This window comes from Malania oleifera, unplaced genomic scaffold (assembly GCF_029873635.1).
Source record: "Malania oleifera isolate guangnan ecotype guangnan unplaced genomic scaffold, ASM2987363v1 ctg698, whole genome shotgun sequence".
Classification (NCBI taxonomy): domain Eukaryota; kingdom Viridiplantae; phylum Streptophyta; class Magnoliopsida; order Santalales; family Ximeniaceae; genus Malania; species Malania oleifera.
This window is the reverse complement of record NW_026652140.1, coordinates 99,483-122,722: the sequence shown is the minus strand read 5'-3', so window position 1 is coordinate 122,722 and position 23,240 is coordinate 99,483. Positions and strand designations below refer to the sequence as shown.

Below are 23,240 nucleotides of genomic sequence, written 5' to 3'. Positions count from 1 at the left end.
TCTGAAGAGAATGACTTGGGATACATGTGTGGTTTTGGCTATATCAACTGCATCTTTGGTGTAACGGGATATTCCTTACTTTGGGACCAAATTTGTTATTAGCAGTAAAAATTGTAACAAGTGTACGACGTAATAAGGCTTGACATTTATGCCCTTTGTTTGAGGAGTGGGGAGACTTGTCCACATTTGTTTCACTTGGCTCTTTGAAAGAAGTTATTTGGTATTTTTGGAGAAACTTAGGAATCACGTTCAAGGCTTGTTGCACTATTTTGTTTAGGGTTTGGTTAGGTAGAAGATAGGAAAATGTTGTTCTGTGTATTGTTATAATGTAGGATTGCCAAAATAATTAAAGATGTGGCTACTTCTAAATTTTCCCTTGGAGTTGAGTGGTGTTGCTTGTGGCATCTTGGGTTTGTGTTTGTTTTTCTTTGATTCTGTAGCTATTTTCATTTGTAAAGGAAAAACATCTTATTCTCATTGTTTTTTTTTTCCCTCTTTGTTGTATTTTTTTCTCCTTTTTTAGAATTATGTTTATCAAAAATAAAAAAGCGAGGCTAGGAAATAAATGAGTCAATAAAATTAAAAAGTGAAAATGGGAAAAAGTCCTATTGTAATTCAATTCAACAACAACTGTGAGTCGGACACATAATATTTTATCACATAATTCTTAAATTCCTCATTATCTTGATTTCTTATGACTTTTTTAGAGAAAACCGAAATCTTATTAGATTTACCATTGTTAGATGATTGACTTCATATTTTCAAATTTAGTTTCAATGACAATTGCCTTCATATTTTTTCAAATGGTTTCAATTTGTTTTTTAAGTTCTGTTTTCTCCTCTGCAATGAACTAGATATCCCTGGGAGGATGCTTTGGAGCTGACTTTGCCATTAACTTCCTAATTCGTAAGTTTTCTTTGCCTTTAGTGCTTAATTGGTCATTGAAATTTATCTCTCATTTATCAAGACATCTAGGTTCACTTTTAGGTAATGCATGAATCTTTTATTACAACTATGCTATGTGGCTGTGTAAGAATGGAAAAAACACTCATGCCTGAGTCGTCTATAGGGCGCATGTGTGTGTGTGTGTGTGTGAACATGCAGCTTGTTCTGCCTTTTTTTGGACATTAGATTGGTGCTTGTTTCTTCTACTAAGGTGCTACTTGATATCATTTCCATTTTTTTTTTGGTTTGACTACAAAAAGTAGTGGCGATAATATGTTTGTCCTTGTTGCTAGCTTTCAGCTTTTGTTGTTTATTCCTGCTTTTGTGGCAACAATTTAAAGGTAGATTTTCCAGATTTTTTTGGTGGCAATTTAGTATTCATTTTTTTTTGGGGATAAAATAATCGCACATAAAAAAAAAAACATAATCCTGCGTTTGAATTTGGGTGGATTTGGACATATTTAAATACAATTTTATATTACATCTTATCTAAGTCCAATATAAATCAAAATCCAAGGAGAATTTCCTTTAAATTTATAAAAATTTTAAAGAATAAGAAACCTCATTCAAAAACTGTTTCAACCTTCAAATAAAATAGTATTGTTCTTGGAGTACTAATGCAAAAAATGTTTTCATTATTATAATGATATTTTAATTGATATAAGCGTTGTATTTATTTCTAGTGCTTGATTTACTAAGGCTTTATAATGGTACCATTAAATTGTTACGTAAATGATGGGAAGTTTATCGTGATTGAAGGATGGTACGATAGTTAATTGTTATGTGACCTAATGACAAAAAATGGTTATGTGCTCAATCAGTTTGTTTTTTGGTTTGTTCAGTTTTGGTCTTGTGGGAATATAACTAGCTTTTTATTTTTTAAGGTTCTAGATCTGGTTTTTATTTTCATAATTTTGGTTAGTGATAACAAGCAACCCTCACTTTTTTGTTTTTCTGCTAATGTCATGCTGGGAATTTTAGTTCTGCATTATAATACTCAGTTTCATCAAATTCTTGTTCAGTCAACTAGATGAGTGTGCCCAGGCACCCTTCTTTTACATGCCTATGTGACAATGCACATGGGCAAGTCCTGTTAGGTCTTTCTCCACTCAAGTTCAGTCTAATATGGACTTTATTTGATGCGCTTACTGGAAACAAACCAAGAAATTTCCTTTTGTAACCCTTACCATCGTAATTCACTGAATATTTTGGATTTGCACCTTCTGATTTTTCTTTGCCTTAACATCATCTTGCTGAAGTTGTTTTGTCCACAATTACACAAACGTAAACCCAAATTATCCATCAAATGTTGAGTTCATAGTTGTCAAAAGCGTGCCTAGGCGCCAAGCGCACTAAAGTGATGATGTTTGTGCCTTATAGGGTATGGATATTTTTTTCAAATAAATGAAAGCTATTATATATTGTTGTTGAGGGATTCTTTTAACTTCATTTTTGGTTACCTTGTCTGCTATTCATGGAGTTCTTGCCTAACTGTTGAAATTAGGTTCTTGTCTTGGTTGATATAGTTTCCGCAGCTGCAAATGCTATGCCTAGTATGGGAAGATATCCTCCTTTCAAGAGAGAGGTATGATGTACCTACAAGTTTGAATTCTTATTGGATGAACACTAATTTTCATTGTCATGGTCATCACCACCACCACCATCTCCATGACCATCACCATATTTGTCTTCTTCTTCACCATTAATTACTAGCTCAATTTAAATCTTATCTTAGATCGCGGCAATTGCCAGTGCTGGACTGGATGAGTTTCAGAATGAAGCCATGAAAATGGTGGTTGCACTAGTTGACATGGAGCGAGCTTTTGTGCCCTTCCAACACTTTATAGGTCTTGTGCAAAGAAGGTATTCACTGTACAATGTTTAGCTTATAATTGTTCAAGCAGTTCATCGCCAATGAGTGAAAACATTTTAGCTATGTTCAAAATTGTGGCTGACTATTAGCTCTCAAGAAATTGCAGTAGGTACTATGGTCTGGAATAGTTAAATAGCTCAGCAACTTCATTTTATTGTTATATGATTTTTTGATAAAAAAGAAGATATATCGAGAGAGAGAGAGAGAGAGATGCCTAGGCTAGGACATAAGATCTTTTTTTTTTTTTTTAAACAGTGTAAAATAAAATATAGTACTTCATTGAATATTTCGATTTTGCCAATTCTCTCTGATTCTTCTTTGCCTACATCATCCTGCCAAATTTTGTTTCCTCCACAATCAGAAAAACGTCAACCAAAATTATCTATCGAATGACTAGCTCATAGTTGTCAAAGGCGTGCCTAAGCATGAGGTGCACTGAGGCGATGGGGCTTGTGCCTCATATGGGTCGAGCCAAGACGACCTTTAGGTGCAATAGATGTTGACATTATACTTTTTCTTCCCTCTTGTGGAATTTTTTGCAACTTTTTCCTAACATATATGCTCAGCTGCTCTCTGCTTTCTTTCTTCTGTTCTTCTTCTTTTGGCCAGCTGTGCTGCTCTCAGTGGCTTCTGCAAACCCCATTTTTTGCTTATTTTTTTGTTTTGGTGTCCTCTTTTTATTTTTTGGAATTTCTATTTCTTTTTCGGAAATTTTTGTTCTGCTGCTCCTTTGTCTTCTTTTTCGTCTTCTTCTGAATTGCTCTGTTCCTCTGTCACCTCTTTGATGTTTGTTGCCCCTCCTCCCCCAACCTTTTTTTTTAGCAATTCTGCTTCTACGGTCTGTAATTTCTTGCATCAGTCAGAGCTGCGCTGCTGCTGCTGCTGCTTTTGAAAAATAGTGTTATAGTATTAGTTTTTTCATGCCCTAGTATTGAGCATTTTGATATTGTAAAATTTAGTTAGTTGTACTAATGTGTTTACAATCAAGAGTCCATTATGCAGGGTATTTTACTTAGAATTTTAACAAATGTGGGCATAACCTGAGGCACGTGCTTTTGGCTCACACCTAGGTTTTAGATACCCTTTGTGTCTCAGTGTGCAGTGCGCCCTTAGCTACTGTGGTTGAGCTTGAAGGTCTACTTTGTAATTATATTTCATTTGTTCAGTAGATCTCTTCCTCTCCATCTGTGTGCGTGTGCCACTCGTGGATGGACCATATGCTTCTTATTTCATCATGCTGCATATCATTGCCATTGATTTCACACTTTGTGCTTTTTAATTGCTTGTACTAACGTTTTATTTCCTTATTTGGATACACAAGCTTATTTACTTTCCTTCTTTTTTAATTTAAAAATTTCATTTATGCTAGGATGGAGAGATAGTGGAGGGAAGAGGAGCTGAAGACTGGTTCCTCAAAAAAAGGAAATGAAGGTAGATTATATATCCATAGAAAACATTATATCAAAGTAAAATATATTTGGTGATTTAGTGATTTTGATGCTATAGAACTGTTCTTTTGTTTTTTTATTTTATTTTATTTTTTAGTAATATCATTTCCTTGTGATTATTTGTACCGTTTTATTATTTAGGCAACTTGTCCTTAAACAGGCGGTTAACAAACTGGCGAAAGCCTGGAATCAATGAAGGACAAATCCGACTAATTGGATAAAGATGTGCCAAATGGGTTAGCTTCTAAGACTGCTGGTCCTTGTGGTGAAATAACACAGTAGGTTTGTCCATGAACTCCTTGCACATGATGAGCTTCATTTTGTTATGAATTTTAGTAGAAATACTTTTATTTTATTATATCCTTAAATGAAGAATATTATTGTTTAAACTGATGGAACAAAATATTGAAGACATAAAAGCGATCATAAAGGCATTGTGGATTTAGGCTTAACAAATATCCCAAGAATTATTAGATTCTTTGTTGTCGTGGTATTGCTAATAAGATTCACCTACTATGAAGTCTAATGTACTGCTTGAGCACTCCTTTTTTGTGGGCGATAGTTACATTCTAGATGAAGGATCTTGTTTAATTGGCAAAATGCAAAACTGAGAGTGCGTTTATTGTGAGTACTTAGTAGGAATATGTTCACTTTAAATATAGATATAATAATTTTTAGAACTAAGATTTAGTTACTTCAGGTGTTAGAGACTTGCTCATGAGATTTATTCTTCAATATTATGTGGAGACTTGTTTTCAGTGTTGGCACATAGGCTGGTGTTGAATTTTTTGCAAACTGTGATCATTTTAGTAAGTGACGATTTTTCCCATCTCCATGTCCTGGCCGCAACTATTTGCTCAATGTGCTGCATTTTTCAGCTCCAATTTGGGAGTGACATAAGAGTTTGAGGCCTAGATTCTTTTGGGATTTTTTTAGATCCTTATTTCCTTTGGTGGGGTTGTGTTTGATGAGGTCGTCTTCTAAGGAGGACTTGTTTTTCTTGTGTTTTTGGGGCTCTGGTTGTAGGAAGTATTGTTGGATTATATGGGATTGCTTACTATGGTTAAATGTTTGGTGATGGAGTAGGGAGGAATTGAGAATTTTTAGGGATTACTTTTGTATCATTCATTTGCTTCAGGGTTGGTATTCTTCTTTCCGTGCTCTAGTCTTCAATAGGCGGTGTCTTTACCGGAGCTCCCTTGAAATCATATTCAGTTTTAATTTGTTCTCTGTAGTTTAATGTTAATGAAAGTCTTTCGTGCTATATATTTTCTTATCCAATTAATACATCTCCTTTCTGATTATAAATGGAAAGTATATTTTACAAAGTTTCATCTGGTGGTATAAAGTTTATTGGGTTAAATTTTTAGTCAAAAAATGGCTTACAAGAGTTATGCTCCCATTGTTGGGCTAAAAATCTTTGTCTATAATGCCTTTTTGCTCCAATTGCTTTGCGTGCTGCTTTGGGATATGCCTGTAAAAACCAAACCTTTACTGTCTAATTATTTGCTTTTGATTGTTAAATGTGGAGTTTCCCACCCGTTAAAATATCTCTTACCCTTTGTTTGGAGAGGCCTTAGATTTGGATAAGATGTAAGAGAAAATTGTATGTAATTAGTCCAAATCTATGCTTACAAACGCAGTGTTAATTCTCATTTCCATGTACACAATCTTAATAATAGTGTGAGGGATGAAGCCAATGAATTTCCCCTCTCCATGTAGCTATGCATGACCTTGCCAACTTGAGTCCTATTCCAAAGACCATGGAGATGCCAAAATAGACTAGAAAACAATGAAAATAAAAAACTGCCTTTCATCTCTCTAAACATTTGGGATGGGAACCCCTTTAGAACAACAATGTGTAAAAGACTAGAGGAAAGCCGAGAACTGAATCCCATCCAAAGCAAAATGCCAAAATTCCTATTCCCTAAAAAGATACAAGCATTCCTTTCTATCCCAATTCCCAAAAACTTTGAAGATGCCACATGTCTACAAGACTAGACCATCACCATTCTTCCCTAAACCTTTTAAAAGGAAATGTAATAATTCCTTTTCTGAACCCCTCATAGCCCTATTCTTCCCAAAAAATTTAGCTGCAGGAAAGCCTTATTTGTTAGAAATTTGCAAGGTAAAAATGAATGAGTTCTGCAATTTCAAATTTTTTTTATGCATCTTTACATGCCAATACTTTTTGATTCTTGATGAGCTATTCTTGCGGATTATTAATTGAAATTTATTAATCAGTACATGATCAATTCCTTCTTTCTTGAATGCGCTAGCTCGGGTTTTTGTGAGGAAATCATAAAATTTGAATGGAAAATCTGATGATTTTGAGTACCCTTCTATGCTTGGCTCTCCATGTAAGTGATTTAGTGTCTGGGTCATGGTTGACTATGTTGTGCTTAATCTGAAATTTGTGAACTCATTCGGAGACCCACAAATTATTATTGTCAAATTTGTAGAATGTAGAGGATTCTACAGAGACTATCATTGATGCTGCTTAATTACAATTTTGAACTCATCCTAATGTGCATCACACTCACGAATTATCATTGTCTAATTTGTATGTTGGAGAAAACTTTACGAAAACTATGATTGATACTATGTGCACATCTTTTACATTGCCCACTTGTATGTGAGGTTGTGGTATTTTTGCTTTGGTGGGTTGTTAGGTGTGTGTCTGCCATGGAGGATTTGTTTTTCTTGAGATTTTGGTGCTTTGGGTGTAGGAAGTATTGCTGGCTTCTATGGAATTGCCTGATGTGGTTTGATGCGTTTGGTAAGGGTAGACTTGAGTATCTTTAAGGATTACTTTTGTACCACTTATTTGCTTCAAGTGCGAATTCTTTTGGGGGTGGTCAAAATTGTGGTTACTCATGGAATTAGATGAAATGATGTTTGGACATTGGGCACAAAGAGATAGTAGTAGTGTTCTGTTTGGTCGGGATGTGGCAAATGCATTTTTGGGTTTATCATTTTTTCAAGCTAGGTTCATTTGCTCTTTAGGTTCGTATTCATACTTCTCATCCATTTTATTTGGAAATTTAACATTTGGTCCAAAATTAATGCCTATGGTCTTTAGTCTTCCGGATCAAATATTGATGTGTGTCCAATATCAATGCCTGTGATTGGTCTTTTGTCCTTAGAATCAAATATTGATGTCTGTTTTTGAGACGGGGAGACTATTTGTCATGTATTCAGCGTTACACTTATGGTGCAAAATTCGGCTATTTATCTTCTGTTATGCATTATGCTTTTCGTGGGAATCTAGAACAAATTGTTTTATGTTTTTGGGCCAAAGGTTTTAGCCTTCTCCTATGGAGAGTATTTGCTTTAAAGTTTTTAAGGGTTTTGGTGAAGCGAAAGGGTTAAGGCTGTAAGGAAGAGTTCTATGTGCTTTGTTCATTTTGTTCGAGCATAATGCTATAATTTTAGTGGATACTCTATTCCTATTTATCTTTTACAATATTGTAATTGGGTTGTTTTTCTTACATCACCTTGTTGTCGTGCTAATGGCTTTCTAAGAGGAGTTTTTCTAATTGTTTTGCGGAGGGATTGCATAGCTGAATTTCATTAGTTTTGGCATTTTTCCCCCCTCTAGTTTGGTTTGTTTCTTCATTATGTAAACCGTCACATATCATTTTTCTTGTATTTTATTTCTCCCCTCACCATTATTCTCTATATTGCCAAAAAAGGGTAAAAATGAGTTCTAATTCTGGTGCTTCTCTATTTCTGTGAGAAGCATAGTGTGGTAGTATTATTACATTACCTTTTTGCACGTGATTATTTAATTTAGTTTAATTTAGAACCTAATTTAGTTTATAGTTTAGTTCATTTTATATTTTTCTTTTTTACTTTTACTATTTAATTTATATTTTGTATTATTATATATTTATACTTTATTTTTGCTTTACTTAATATTTTACATTTTTTTTTTTTTTTATATTTTATAATTATTACTTTATCTTATATTTAATTTCATTTCGCTTCACTTAATTTCATTTCATTTGTACTTTACTCCTTACTTTATACTTTATTTTACTTTATATTTCATTTTGTTTTATGTTTGATTTGACTTTATACTTGTTATTTATTATTTCAATTTATATTCTATTTTATACTTCACTTTATTTATTTCATTTCACTTAATTTCATTTTATTTTACATTTTACTCTTTATTTTATATTATATTTCATATTTGACTTTATTTTTTCTTAAATTTATACTCTATTATATACTTCACTTAATTTTAGTGCACTTTATACTTTGCTTTTTACTTTATATTTTATTTTACTTTATACTTTGTTTTAGTTTATAAACTTTATAATTTATTCACTTTATAATTTATTTTAGTTTATAGTTTATACTTTATATTTTACTTTACTTTATTTTATAATTATTACTTGTTATACTATACCGAACTTTTACTTTTATAAGATTTGACAGGACTTGCAAGACTTGGAGAAGATTTGACATGACTTTCAAGTATGGTTTCTTTTACATTCAGGAGACTTGACAGGACTTTGCAAGACTTGTACAAGATTAATGGACTTTTCAGGTATATTTTTTACTAATTGATTTATTAATTATTTATTGCTTATTACATTTTACTTTATATTTTTTATTTTTTACTTTATTTTAATTTATATTTTACTTCACTTTATGCATAGTACCTTATTTAAGTTTATACTTTATACTTTGTATTAGTTTTATACTTTATATTCTATTATACTTTATATTTGATACTTCATTATATATGTAAGAGTGTAACCAAACTTTATTTTTGTAAGACCTGACAAGATTCAGGAAGACTTGTACAAGATTTTAGAAGAGTTTTTCAAGTATGTTTCTTTAAGAATTGATTTTCACGTATGTTTCTTTAGACTAGGTTAGGTTGGTTAGTTTAATTTAAAATATTTAAATTCTAAATTAAATTTATCTTCTCATATCTCCCTAAATAGTTCTAATCTAATCTTAAGTTAAAAAAGTTAAATCATTATAAAACATAACTAGGTTTTAAGCTTAGGCTATGTTAATATTGAGTTCAGTTATGTTAGGTTAGTTTAGTTTAATTTAAGATTTTTTTTATCGTAAATTAAATTGATCTTTGGGACCAAATTTGTTATTAGTAGGAAAAATTGTAACAGGTGTGTGACCTAATAAGGCTTGGCATTTATGTCCTTTGTTTGAGGAGTGGGGAGACTTGTCCACATTTGTTTCACTTGGCTCTTTGAAAGAAGTTATTTGATATTTTTGGAGAAAATTAGGAACCATTATTTTTTTTAGGGTTTGGTTAGGTAAAAGATAGAAAACTTTGTTCTGTGTATTGTTGTAGTGGAGGATTGCCAAAATTTTTAAAGGTGGCTACTTTTAATGACTTCCCCTTGGAGTTGAGAGGTGTTGATTGTGGCATCTTGGGTTTGAGCAAATGGTTTCTTTCATCATGTTTCTATGGAAGACATATAGTGGGTTTGGTTGGATTTGCTTCATTAAATGTCTTGTGTTTGTTTTTCTTTGATTCTGTAGCTATTTTCATTTTGTAAAGGAAAAATGTCTTATTCTCCTTGTTTTTTCCCCTCTTTGTTGTATTTTTCTCTCCTTTTTTAGTAGAATTATATTTATAAAAAATTAAAAAGTGAGCCTAGCAAATAAATAAATCAATAAAATTCAAAAGTGAAAATGGAAAAAAGCCCTTCTATTGTAATTCAATTCAACAACTGTGAGTTGGACACATAATATTTTATCGCATAATTATTAAAATCCTCATTATCTTGATTTCTTATAGTTATGAGAAAACAGATTATTATTAGATGATTGACTTCATATTTTCAAATTTAGTTTCAGTGACAATTGTCTTCATATTTTTTCAAATGGTTTCAATGTGTTTTTTAAGTTCTGCTTTCTCCTTTGCACTGAACTAGAGATCTTTGTGAGGATGCTGTGGAGCCGACTTTGCCATTAGCCTCTTATTTGTAAGCCTTTAGTGTTTAATTTGTCATTGAAATTTATCTCTCTCATTCATCAAGACATCTAGGTTTCAATTTTTGGTTATTCATGAATCTTCGAGTACAACTATGCTATTCATGCAGTCGTGTAAAAATGGAAAAAACACTCGTTCCTGAGTCGTCTATCGGGCACACACAAATAACAAAATCATGGATTCCATGATAATACTAAAACCAATGGCATGTGCCCATACAACTGTCTGGAAGTATCTTATTATATTTATTTTGTGGGGTTACTATTTGTATTACTAATTTCCTGTCTCCTTGTTGAGGCCATAACTTGTCAAGCGAATATGCAACTTTTCTCTGTGGATCCGTAGCTGAGTCAAGCTTTGGAAGCGCAAGTTTCATCGTTTGCCTCACTGCAAGTGAGAGTTCCCCCTTTCACCATTGTCCTTTAGCCTTTTTTGTATATTTGTATTACAAATGCCCTTCCTTTTGTACACAAGTTAGTGATTTTTTCGTATTTCTTGCATAGGTTGCAGGGAATGAGAATCCTTCTACCCTTATTTCTTTTGCCACAAAAAGAGGGAGAGAGAGAGAGAGAGAGAGAGTCAGAAGGGAGAAAGAGAATGAGAGATAGGAGAGATAGAGAGGGTGAGAGGATAGAGAGAGAGAGGGTGAGAGAGAGAGACGAAGAGAGGAAGATAAGAGAAGAGAGGGAGAGTAGAGACGTAGTAGGAAAGATAAGATGTAGGGAGAGATAGATATAGATGCACAGGGGAGAGATATGAGATACCAATGAACATACAGAGAGAGAGAAGAGATTGATAGAGATTAGAAATATATATGAGGGAGGGAGAGTGCGAGAGATATAGAGGGTGAAACATGGGGGGGGGGGGGAGAGAAAGAGAGAGAGAGAACAGGGGGGATAAAGATAGGGATAGGGGAGAAAGAGAGAGAGCGACAGAGGAGAGAAAGGGAAGAGGGAGATAGAGGGGAAGAGAGAAAGAAACAGAGAGAGAGTGAGAGGGAGGGAGGGAGGGAGGGAGAGATTGGAGAAGGATAAAAAGGGTGAGAGGATAGAGAGAGTGAGAGAGAAATATAGAGAGAGGGAGAGAGAGAGAGAGAGAGAAATGAGAGATAGAGATGGAGAGAGGAGAGCGAGAGAGATCGAAAGAGAAGAGAGAGATAGAGAGGTACAGATAGAGGGAGAGAAAGGGAAGAAAGGGAGATAGAGAGGGGGAGAGAGAAAGAAACAGAGAGAGAGCGAGAGGGAGGGAGGGAGGGAGGGAGAGAGAGAGAAATGAGAAAGAGAGAGATGGAGAGAGGAGAGCGAGAGATATTGAAAGAGAAGAGAGATAGAGAGGTACAGATAGAGGGAGAGGGAGGGAGAGAGTGAGATAGAGAGGGAGAGAGGAGAAAGAGATTGATAAGGAGAACGACATCTCCTGTCCATAGTAGTCAGAGGCGCGAGGCGAGCCGAGGCGCAAAGGGTCTTTGAAGCCGAGGCGCGAGGCGAAGGCGCGCGCCTCACGAAGGTGAGACGCACAATTATTAAAATGGTGTAAAATATCTATTTGGGGTAATTTATATATGAACATATGAATATCTAGTCATATTAGAATTTAAAATGTCAAAACATTCAATAAAAAAATTGGAAATTTAATAAAATTTCCAAGACAAAGCCCAAAAGCCTCAACAATTCAATATAGTTCAACATCAAAAGAAAAGAGTACAATAAAAGATTTCAAAATATAAAATCTAAAAATCCTCCTCAATCATCACTCATCACTCATCATCAACTAGGTCAGTGAAGATATCATCATCTTCCTCTTCATCATTAGAACTGTTTTCTCCAACATCTTTTTCCTCTTCCGTCTCCTCTACACTATCCACTTGGATTTCATCCTCATCTACAAGTTCCATTTGGTCCGACCCCTAGCAGTGGTTGCACTACTAGATGAAGCCCTTTCTCTTCCTTTAGACGATGATGGCATATTTGTACTTATTCTTGATCTAGTGTGATGCGGGGGGTTATTTAGTCCAGCGGCTCTAGCAACAGAATCCCAAGTCAAATTATCATCTTCAAACACAAGTTCATCATCCTCATCAGAATCACCATCCATCCTACCAATCAACCACTCATTACTATCATCAATGTCCTTCAGGAGGATGGGATCAATGGTGTCACGTTTGTCGTATCGACGCCTCAAAGTTCGATTATATTTCACAAATACCAAATCATTCAAGCGTTGCTGGGATAGCCTATTTCTCCTTTTGCTATGAAGCTGCAAAAAGTTTAAAGTAATATGGTTAATAATGATTCTAAAAAGCAGTAGATTGGTAGTTCTTGTTCTTTAATAATTAATCCATGATATACTAATGACTTACATGTTGGAATATGCTCCAATTTCTTTCGCAGCCAGTAGCACTACACGTGAGGCTAAGAATTTTCACAGCAAACTTTTGCAAGTTTGGAGTTGTTGATCCATATGCCATCCACCATTGCGCTGTTATAAAATAAATTTTAAATGAATAACTATTAGGTAAATAGCAAAAATAATTTTCAAAAATGAAGAGGTAGTACAAATGCCACTTTACCTGGTGCTTTTGTCTTCCTTTGTCTCACTGCCAAACTAATTCCAAAGACGCCACTAGCAGCATTGTATTTTTCCAACTCATTTGAAACTTTATCTTGCATTTCAATAGTTGGCACTAACCTTCCAACACATTTGTACAAACCCGTCATAATTTCTTCATCTTGCAAAATGTTGGGGTTTGAATAGAAAAATTCTGGATTCAAGTAGTGTGCAGCTGCATGCAACGGTTGATGGAGTTGGCATCCCCACCTCGTATCAATAATTTCAAATGCCTCCTTGAATTTATCCTCTCTCTCACCAAAAGCCTTAGCTATGGCTTCCTTAGCCCTATCCATTGCTTCATAAATATATCCCATTGCAGGCTTCTTTTCCCCATCAACCAAACGGAGTACACAAACAAGTGGACCTGTTAACTTAAGAGCATAGACGATGGTACTCCAAAAAGTAGGCATCAAAACAATAGTAGCTGCTCTTTTGCCAGCCGCCTCCTTTTCCCATTTAGTAGTATTCCAATCTTCAGAAGTAAACATCTTCCTCAAGTTATTCTTTTGAAGATGGATTGAACGAAGAGTGATGAAGGCAGTTGCAAATCTTGTAACTGCAGGTCTTAGCAACTCCTTTCCTCCAGTGAATTGTCTCATCAAGTTGACAACGCCAACACGATTATAGATATAGCCATTCAAAAAAATTGCCCTTTTCAAAGTTGCATGAATTGAAGGCATCTTCCCAATATCCTCCAAAATTAAATCAATGCAATGAGCAGCACACGGTGTCCAATATAAATGTGGCCTCTTTGCTTCCAACAATCTCCCTGTTGAAAAATCAAGGAATGAAACCATTAAAATATTAAAATAAACAATATATACACTATAGAAAGTAGTTCTAAAAATAAGTTCTTACCTGCTGCAACATAGTTTGACGCATTGTCAGTTACCACTTGAATCACATTTGATTCTCCAATTTCTTCGACCATCTCATCAAGTAATCTATGCATTCTATCTGCATTCTTGACAATGTTAGAAGCATCAATAGACTTGATGAATACTGATCCCCTTGGAGAGTTTACTAAAAAGTTGATTATGTCCTTATTAGCAACTGAATCTCTCCAACCATCAGACATAATTGAGCAGCCATATTTTGTCCATTCCTCCTTATGGACCTTCAACAACTCTTTCATTCGACTGACTTCCTCCTTTAGGTAAGGAACTCTCACTTCATGATAGCTAAGTGGCTTTATTCCAGGACCATATTGTCCAATCGATTCAAGTGCCACTGCAAAGCTGCTCAAACGTACAGCATTAAATGGTATCCCAGCATCATACATCCACCTAGCAAAATCTCCCATTGCCTTTTTTCTAAGTTCTTTTTTGCACGCTTCATTTATTGATGTTTGCTTCATCTTCCCTTCTTTCCTAGCTTGAATCGCTTTCTTTGGATCGGGAGTAAAAAACAAGTCTATAGGCCCCTTCTGTTTTGGTTTCTTCAAGTTGGATTGGTATGATCTTTTACTTCCATCACTAGTAAACACTCTCTTGCCACGAATGTCAATTTCTTGAATTTCATCTTCTTCATCTTCACCGTAATGATCTATATATCAAAGTCGGGCAATAACTCATTTTCCTCCTTTTCCATATCTTTCTTCAACATATACTCTTTAATCTCCTCACGTACATGAGTAGGGCACTTAGAGCATTCTTTCACATTTCGAAATCCTCCGACAATGTGTTGTTTTGCTCGAAATATTCCTCCCCTTGTGACTTTAGCACAAAAATTGCAAGTCAAATTATTTCTATTTTTTTGATCCTCCAAATGTGCATACTTCCATGCAGGATCTTTCTTTGACGAGGCCTCACATCCAGAACTAGAATCCATTTAAGATTTTAGACTTGGTATCCCGTATCCTAACTGAAAAAACAATGCATCATATATTTATAATTTAAGACTTACATAATGCATTTCCAAACAAATTAAAAAACAGCACCTAAATTTCAATAAAAAGAATAAATATTATGTATTAGTTATAATTTATAAACTTACATTAATTAAACTAAATATTATAAATTAAAAAACAGTAGCTAAATTTCTGTAAAAAAAATAAATATTATGTATTAGTTATAATTTGTAAGCTTACATTAATTAAACTTAATATTATAAATTAAAAAACAGCAGCTAAATTTCTGTAAAAAAATATACATATTATGTATTAGTTATAAATTGTAAGCTTACATTAATTGAACTTAATATTATAAATTAAAAAACAGTAGCTAAATTTCTGTGAAAAAAATAAATATTATGTTATTAGTTATAATTTATAAGCTTACATTCATTAAACTAAATATTATAAATTAAAAAACAGTAAGCTTACATATAAAGAAGAAGAAGAAGAAGAAAAAAAGCAGGCAGCAGTCAGCAGTCAGCAGCAAGCATGCAGCAGGAAGAAGAAGAAGAAGAAGAAGAAGAAGAAGAAGAAGAAGAGAAGCAGCAGCAGCAGAAGAAGAAGAAGAAGAAGAAGAAGAAGACTTACAAAGGTTCGAAGTGTTGAAGGCGACGTGACGAACTCACGTCGTGCTCGAAGGCAGTCAGACGAACTCACGACTGCTTCGAAGGCAGGCAGACGAACTCGCGAGGGCTCCGGCTGGTTCGAAACGAAGTTGCGCAGGTCGTGCTTCTTCAAAATGTCGAAGATGAACTCACGATCCTGGTCGAAGCTCGAAGACGAAGTCGCGAAGGCTTCCGGCTGGTTCAAAGCCGCAAACGAACTCACGAAGGGCTTCGAAGGGTCGAAAGGGGCTAGGGCTCTGTTCGTTTGAGTCGAATAAGGGATACGAGTTGGCTTGGGCTATTTGTCTCCTTTAAATGGCTTAAAAATACACAAGGCGCGCCTCACTGCGCCTCGTCTCGCCTGGGGTCGCCTCTTGCAGGTCGCCTCGCCCCACCTGGTATGAGGCGGCGGACTCATCGCCTCACTGCGCCTTGCGCCTGAGGCGCGCTTTTAACTACTATGCTCCTGTCATAGAGCGCCTCAAATGGTGTCATGCCAATGCTGATCTGATAACTATTGTTATACACAAATTTCACTAATGGCATAAACTGGGTCCAACTACCCCCAAAATTTAACACACATGCTCAAAGCATATCTTTTAATATCTGTATCGTCCTCTCAGTCTGCCTGTTTGACTGAGAATGGAATGTCATGTTAAAAGATAACTAAGACTTTAGAGCTTTCTGCAAGCTCCTCCAAAATCGTGACGTGAAACACGGGTCTTGATCTGACACTATAGACACTGGCACTCCATGAGAACGAATTATCTCCTGAATATAAATCTCTACCAAACGGTTAACGGAGTAGCTGATCTTGATAGGAAGAAAATGGACGGTCTTAGTCAAACGGTTTACAATCACTCAAATAACATTCTGACCATTTAATAATGTCGATAGCAGCCCTGTAACAAAATTCATAAATATGTGATCCCATTTTCACTTTAGGATAAAAAGTAACTGCAACTGGCCTGCCAGCCTCTGGTGTTCAGCTTTTATCTGCTGGTACGTCAAACATTGTGTATTCGATAATTTTTTTCTTCATACCACTCCACAAATAAAACTCTCGCTGATCTTTATATATCTTTGTACTATCGGGATGAACTGTGTACAAAGATCTATGAGTCTCCTCTAAGATGGTCTTCCTGATGTCAACATCGAAAGGAACACCTAATTTGGAACGGAACTGTAAAGTTCTGTCATTTATAATACAAAATTTCTCCTCTTGACCATTCCGCATTCTAACTAAAACCTCTGCTAATTCTGGATCGTCTTTCTGAACAGCTTTAATTATTTCTTGTAGAGTAGGTTGCACCGCTAGACTAGTAATACATACTTGAGAGTGAATCACTCTCAACCAACTCTATGTCGAATCTCTCCAGATCCATCATGATCGGATACTGAATCTCCATAACTGCCAACGTTGGTCCCACAAACTTCCTACTCAAACGTTTGCTTTCCCTAGGTGGTAACTGATGGTACAATTAAAATCTTTAATAAGTTTCAACCACCTTCTCTGCCTCATGTTCAGTTTCTTCTAGGTGAAAAAATATTTTAAACTCTTATGGTCGAAGAAAATTTCACATTGCAAGAGCGTACAGGTAATGCCTCCAAATTTTCAATGCATGTACCACTGCAGTCAATTCAAGATCATGGGTAAGTAGTTCTTTTCATATTCTTTCAACTGCTTAGAAGCATACGCTACTACTCTACTATGCTGTTTAAATACATAGTCGAGTCCCTTTAAGGACGTATCACTATTGATAACATAACCCTCACCCCTTGACGGGATGATCAATACTGGTGCTGTGACAAGCCTCTACTTTAATTCCTGAAAACTCTGCTTACTGTTATTGTCCCATTCATATCTGGTGTTCTTCCTGGTTAATCGTGTCAAATGCTCTAATAATGCTAAGAATCTCTCAACAAAACCATGGTAATAACCAGCTAATCTCAAGAAACTTTTGATCTCCTGAACATTCCTCGGTTTAGCCCGATTCACTACCGCATCAATCTTACTAGAATTCACAGAAATTCCATCCTTTGAGATGACGTGCCCCAAAAACACAATCTTCTCGAGTCAGAATTCATATTTGCTAAACTTTGCGTATAACTTTTTTCCCCTGAGCGTCTGTAAAACCTGCCTCAAATGCATCTCGTGCTTCTCATAACTCCTCGAATAGACCAGTACATTATCAATAAAAACAACAAAATGGTTGAAGTATTGGTGGAAAACTCTATTCATCAAGTCCATAAATACTGTAGGAGCATTCGTCAGATCAAAAGACATAACAAGAAATTCATAATACCCATATCTGGTCTTGAAGGTCGTCTTCGATACATCTTCAGCTTTCACTTTCATATGATAATAGCCTGATCTAAGGTCAATCTTAAAATACACTTGTGTATCCTGAAATTGGTCAAATAAATCATCTATACGGGGTAGAGGATACTTGTTCTTAATTGTCACTTTATTAATTTCCCTATAATCTATACACATTCTCATAGTCTTGTCTTTATTCTTCATAAATAGAACTGGAGCTCCCCACGGAGATACACTAGGTCGTATAAAACTTTTATCGAGTAAATCTTACAACTGATTATTTAATTCTGCCAACTCTGCTGGCGTTATTCGGTAAGGTGTTTTAGAGATCGGTGCTGTTTTTGGAAAGAGATCAATAGAAAAATCTATCTCCCCATCAGGTGGCAAGCTTGGTAACTCATCTGGGAAAACATCCGTGAACTCTTTTACTACTAGCGTATTAGTGAGCTTCACTTCATTCCCTGTCATTTCCTTCACAAATGCCACAAATCCTTGACAACCACTTAGGAGCAGTCTCCTCGCCTGAATAGCTGAAACTAACTGGGGTGGGGATTGCACTCACAATCCTATAAACTTAAATTCTTGTTTTCTCGGAGGTTTGAATATTACTTCCTTCAAACGACAATCTATGCTGAAGTAATTGGCTGCCAACCAGTCCATACCAAATATTACATTGAACCCATGCATGTCTAGCACGATTAAACCGGCAAACAATTTTCCCTTGAATGTTTACTAAACAACACTGGAATACCCTACTACACCTCACTGCTGACCCAATCGGTGTAGTCACTAATAACTCAGTATCTAACAATTGTGTTTTTGCCCCACACAATTTAATACATCACATGGACACGAATGAATGTGTGGTTCTTGAATCAAACAATACAATAATTTTAAAAGAAAGCATGCTAACCATACCTGTCACCACATCGCCGGCTATCTCAGCATCACCCAACGTCAGAGCGAAAATTCTAACTAGAGCCATATTCTTCTGCTAGCCTCAACGTGGTGCCTGATAGCCTCCCCCGTACGGTCTAGGAGCAGGAGCAACTTCTGGTGGTGTAAGGTAGTCTCGCACCAGATGTCCCTTCTACTGAAGTGATAGCAGACAACTCTCCCTATTCGACATTCTCCTCAGTGTCTCCTCCCATAAGTTTGACAAACAGGAGGATTCTGCACTGTCTGAACCTTACGATCCCCAGTCTCCTGCCTCCGTCCTCTGTCATATTTTCCTCTCCTCCACTGACCTTGCCTAGGACCCTGCTAGTAGCCTGGAGATGCAGATTTCTTCTTCTGTCCTTATTCCTCTGCATCCATACGCTCACTAACCTCTGCCAAGGCTGCTCTATTGACTAACTCAGCAAAGTCCTGTATCTTTAACACTACTACCTGCTTGTATATGCCTCTCCTCAATCCTCTTTCAAACTGTCTCGCCTTCTTTATCTCATCAGGAACAATATATGGAGCGAAGTGAGAGACCTCTATAAACCGCACCGCATACTGCTGGACCGACAACTGTCCCTACTTCAGACTCTTTCCACTTTAGCTTCCTTGACAACAGTTGAAAAATTACTGTCAAAAAATAATTCTTAAATTGGTCCTATGTTATTGCTATCGACGTCGTCCTCTACTACTCCAGAAGTCTCATGGCAGTTCACCACCTCTCGGCCTCCTTTGTCAGTTTATAGGTGACAAAGAGGACCCTTTATTTCTTCGTACACTGTAATATGATTAGGACTTTTTCGATCTCCTGCATCCGATTCTCAGCGGCTGCAAGATCAACTCCTCCTGAAAATGTCGGAGGATTCATCTTAGTAAATTCTCTATTGTGCACCCACGACCTGCAGACGGACCTTCTTTCTCTCTAGAGCTCCTAACGATCTCAGTCATAACTTGCTGAGCCACGCTGCGTAACACTGCATCAGAATCAGTCCCCCCCTGCACTCGAGGGCCCTACTCTATTACTGCCGCTCGCATGGACACTATTTCCTCCTAGATCCATCCTGAAAAACAATAAACGTAACTTAGAAATCCTATCCTTATAATTTAGATGCCTAACATAGTTCTTTATCTTAACTTCCTCAGCTCATTCCTAATTCCCGTCCTGCATTTTAGGAATACAACCTGACAATAGTTTACTATGGTTTTCCTGAAATCATCACCTCAGGAAAAACACAGAAACCACCACGGAAGTCCTGTCTCTAAACTGTAGAACAAAACGTTAAATCATTTTCTTATACTCTAGTATCGTTTTCGCTGCATTCTAAAGTTTATAAAACCTAACAACCTAAGTTCTGATATCAAACTGTAACGACCTGCTTAATTTATCGTATAGATCATTTTTTTTTTCCACATAATAACCCATATGGATCCAAGGGTACTAGGGGTAACCTAAAATTCATCACCATTACCTAAGTAGCAAGAAACGCGAAATCATATACAATCAAAATACCATACAACCCAATACCAGAGTTTACTACCACCGTCATATAAATATACACAGCTTAAAAATATCCAACATAGTCATAGGGTTGCCACCCAAAAATTCGTCTAACCCTAGCAAGTGCTTACCCTTCAGGTAAGGTAGGACTATCAAACACTAGCGCTGTGGAACTTTATCTGCTCTTCTATCTGGGGCTCTTGAAATGTTTATATAATTTGGGGTAAGACACCTCTCAGTAAGGGAAAATAAACTAATATTAGTGTGTGACAACATAAGTATTTCTGTGTTACACATATAATGATATATAAGATATTTGATGAAACTGTCTGTATCATATTTGGGAAAACATATATAATCATAACATGGTAGAACATATTGGATTTCCATAAACATAATTCATCTCGTATAATAATAATACAAAAACATCCTGGAAGGTTAGCTAACTGGTGTCATGTCTTACCCCCACATGACTGGACTGTGTGGCCCGAAGACAGGATACGACAATGGCTGACCAACCACTGCCGAATCAAAAGCAAAAGTTTGTAAGTACGATGAGTCTGCTTCTACTGGTACCGTGCTTGTGTAAGCCTAAATCAAACCAATAAGGTTCTGATAATATATAATATATTTTCAAATTGTGATACATGATTATTTTATAATAATAATTGTCAAGTCAATATCATCATATCATTTCATAACATAATGTGAAAATCTTCGGTCCTTACGCCGACATTTCGTATTTTATCAATCACGGTCCGTACGCCGTATTATATATCAGATAAAATTCTTGACTCGTACGCCGACATATCATATAAAAGCTCGACCCGTATACTGGTATATCATAATAAAATCTTCAGCACATACGCCGACATATCATATAAAAGCTTTGCATTATTTACACATTTTTTCAGAAACAATAAACCATAATAAATTTTACTCATGCCACACAAAAATGGGTATTACTCATATTTAAATCATATCATTATTTACAGCAGTATTTTCCCAAACATAATGCTAATATATATATATATATTTCCTGAAATTAAATGTTGTAAGATTATATATATATTTTCATGAAAACAACTAGTTTAGTTTATCCCCTTACCTGATTCCTGAAGAACCCCTAAAATATACTAGTCCTGCACCCGCAAGGCTCCCCATTTAACTCATTGAAATCAATATCTCTCAGAACAAAATTTCAGTATTTTCTTGACTATTACAATTTCTACAATTGCAGGAAAATCAAATATTGAATAAAAAGTCTTACCCTAAACTTGGGATGAAGTCCAAGCTAGCCTCACCGACGATCTACTCCAGCAGACTTGAAGAAAACTTTCTCAGGAGTGTCATGGCGGCTTCGGATCTTCGATTCGGCGAAGAACAGACCTAGAAACTTTCATCTGTGCTTTCTGTCTGAACTATCTGTAATATCTATATAAAATATCTGTATATAATATTTGAATACTCTATAAAATATCTTCGATTTGCAGTCTCCCCAGCATGCTGGGTTGAGGTAGCCGGTTAGACGATGACAGAAGTTTGAGATAGTCTGAAGTGATTGCAGTGGGCTAGGATCTACATAAATCATTATAGATTGATGGATGATAGAGATTGACTTACCTGGAGGGCCGACTAGAGTAAGTCCAACTTACGGGCCGCACAACCCTATCATGAGGGGATATATCATGATATATAAATCTCAAGGTATAGTATATGTACAGATATATCACACAACAGCAATTTATATTATTATACTAGCAGTACCTTCAGATAGTAAACTCAGATATACAATCATATTTTAAAGATTACATGATAGATAAATATATCCTGTACAATTTATCAGTTTTCTCAGATTACAGTATTATTTTAGTATTTTAACTATTTAACTCAGCCGCCACATACTACCATTTTTTAGGAGATCCAGTTAGGCGAGTAGATCAGGCTCGCCAGTAGAGATTGACTTGAACTGCCCTTGTGGGAAGGGTATGTATTTTTGAGATGACAGTATTTTTGGGATAGTCTTCAGATTGTAGTGACGTCACTGGATATTTTGTATTGTAAATATATTATAGAGCTCTATAGTTTTCTGGTATTGTGTTGTATATAGTAGTTCCTAGTTTTGTGTACCGCTGCTCAGATATGTATGACAGACAGAGTTTCCTCAGTGCTCTTTGAGCCTGAGATGTTATTTTCAGTATTTCAAACAAATGACATTTATTATATTCTGGAAAAAAAATGTTGAATAAATAGCAGGTCGTTACAGATCAGGAGATGGGGAAATAGATAGAGAGAGGGAGAGCATATCAGAGATACAGAGGGAGAGACATAGAGAGAGAGAGAGAGAGAGAGAGAGAGAGAGAGAGGAGAAAAAGATTGATAAGGAGAGGGAAAGAGATAAAGAGTGAAAGAGAGGAGAGAGAGAGAGGAGAAAGAGATTGATAGGCAGATAGGGAAATAGATAGACAGAAGGAGAGACATAAAGAAAGAGAGAGAGAGGGAGAGGGAAAGGAGAAAGAGATTGATAAGGAGAGGGGAAGAGAGAGAGAGAGATACAGATGGGGAGAGGAGAGATAGGTGATGAGGAGAGTAAAGAGAGAGTAGAGGGAGATGAGGGGAGTTGCGCAGGAGTGAGAGGTAGGAAGATAGGAGAGGGGGGGAGAAGAGGTATAGGGTACAAGAGTAGAGAGATAGAGGACTGGATTAAGATGAGAGAGGAGAGAGAGGAGAGCGAGAGAGGGAGAGAAGTACAGAGGAGACAGATAGTGAGAGAAAGGATAGAGGGAGAGAGAGGGATAGAGGAGAGAGATTGATATGGAGATAGGGAAATAGATAAAGAGGGAGAGCGCGTTAGAAATACAGAGAGAGAGAGAGAGAGAGAGAGAGAGAGAGAGAGAGAGAGAGAGAGAGAGAGAGAGAGAGAGAGAGAGAGAGAGAGAGTGAGTGGAACGCCCTAACTTTGGAACCATTTTTTTTTACATACAATATTTTTACTCTAATAATGCTTTGATACCATAATACACAGTTAAAGTCAACTCGGACCCATAGGTACCGAGGATTTAACAGCGTGTGGCTAATATGAGGTATGTAAATATCATTTTAATATCAGTTGCAAACCATTAATA

At 36.0% G+C, this 23,240-nt stretch overlaps 1 protein-coding gene across 1 annotated transcript in view; it reads left to right on the top strand.

Annotated features, from left to right (window-relative positions):
* Positions 1-854: 854 nt before the first annotated feature.
* Positions 855-23,240, top strand: part of LOC131147229 (dynamin-2A-like) — a gene marked incomplete at its 5' end in the record, with an annotated part of 70,174 nt that continues 47,788 nt past the window's right edge. Inside the window, 3 exons of the mRNA XM_058096991.1 lie at positions 855-906; positions 2,472-2,530; positions 2,681-2,808. Of these exons, the coding sequence (XP_057952974.1) occupies positions 855-906; positions 2,472-2,530; positions 2,681-2,808 (239 nt within the window). The remainder of the gene's footprint in view (positions 907-2,471; positions 2,531-2,680; positions 2,809-23,240) is intronic.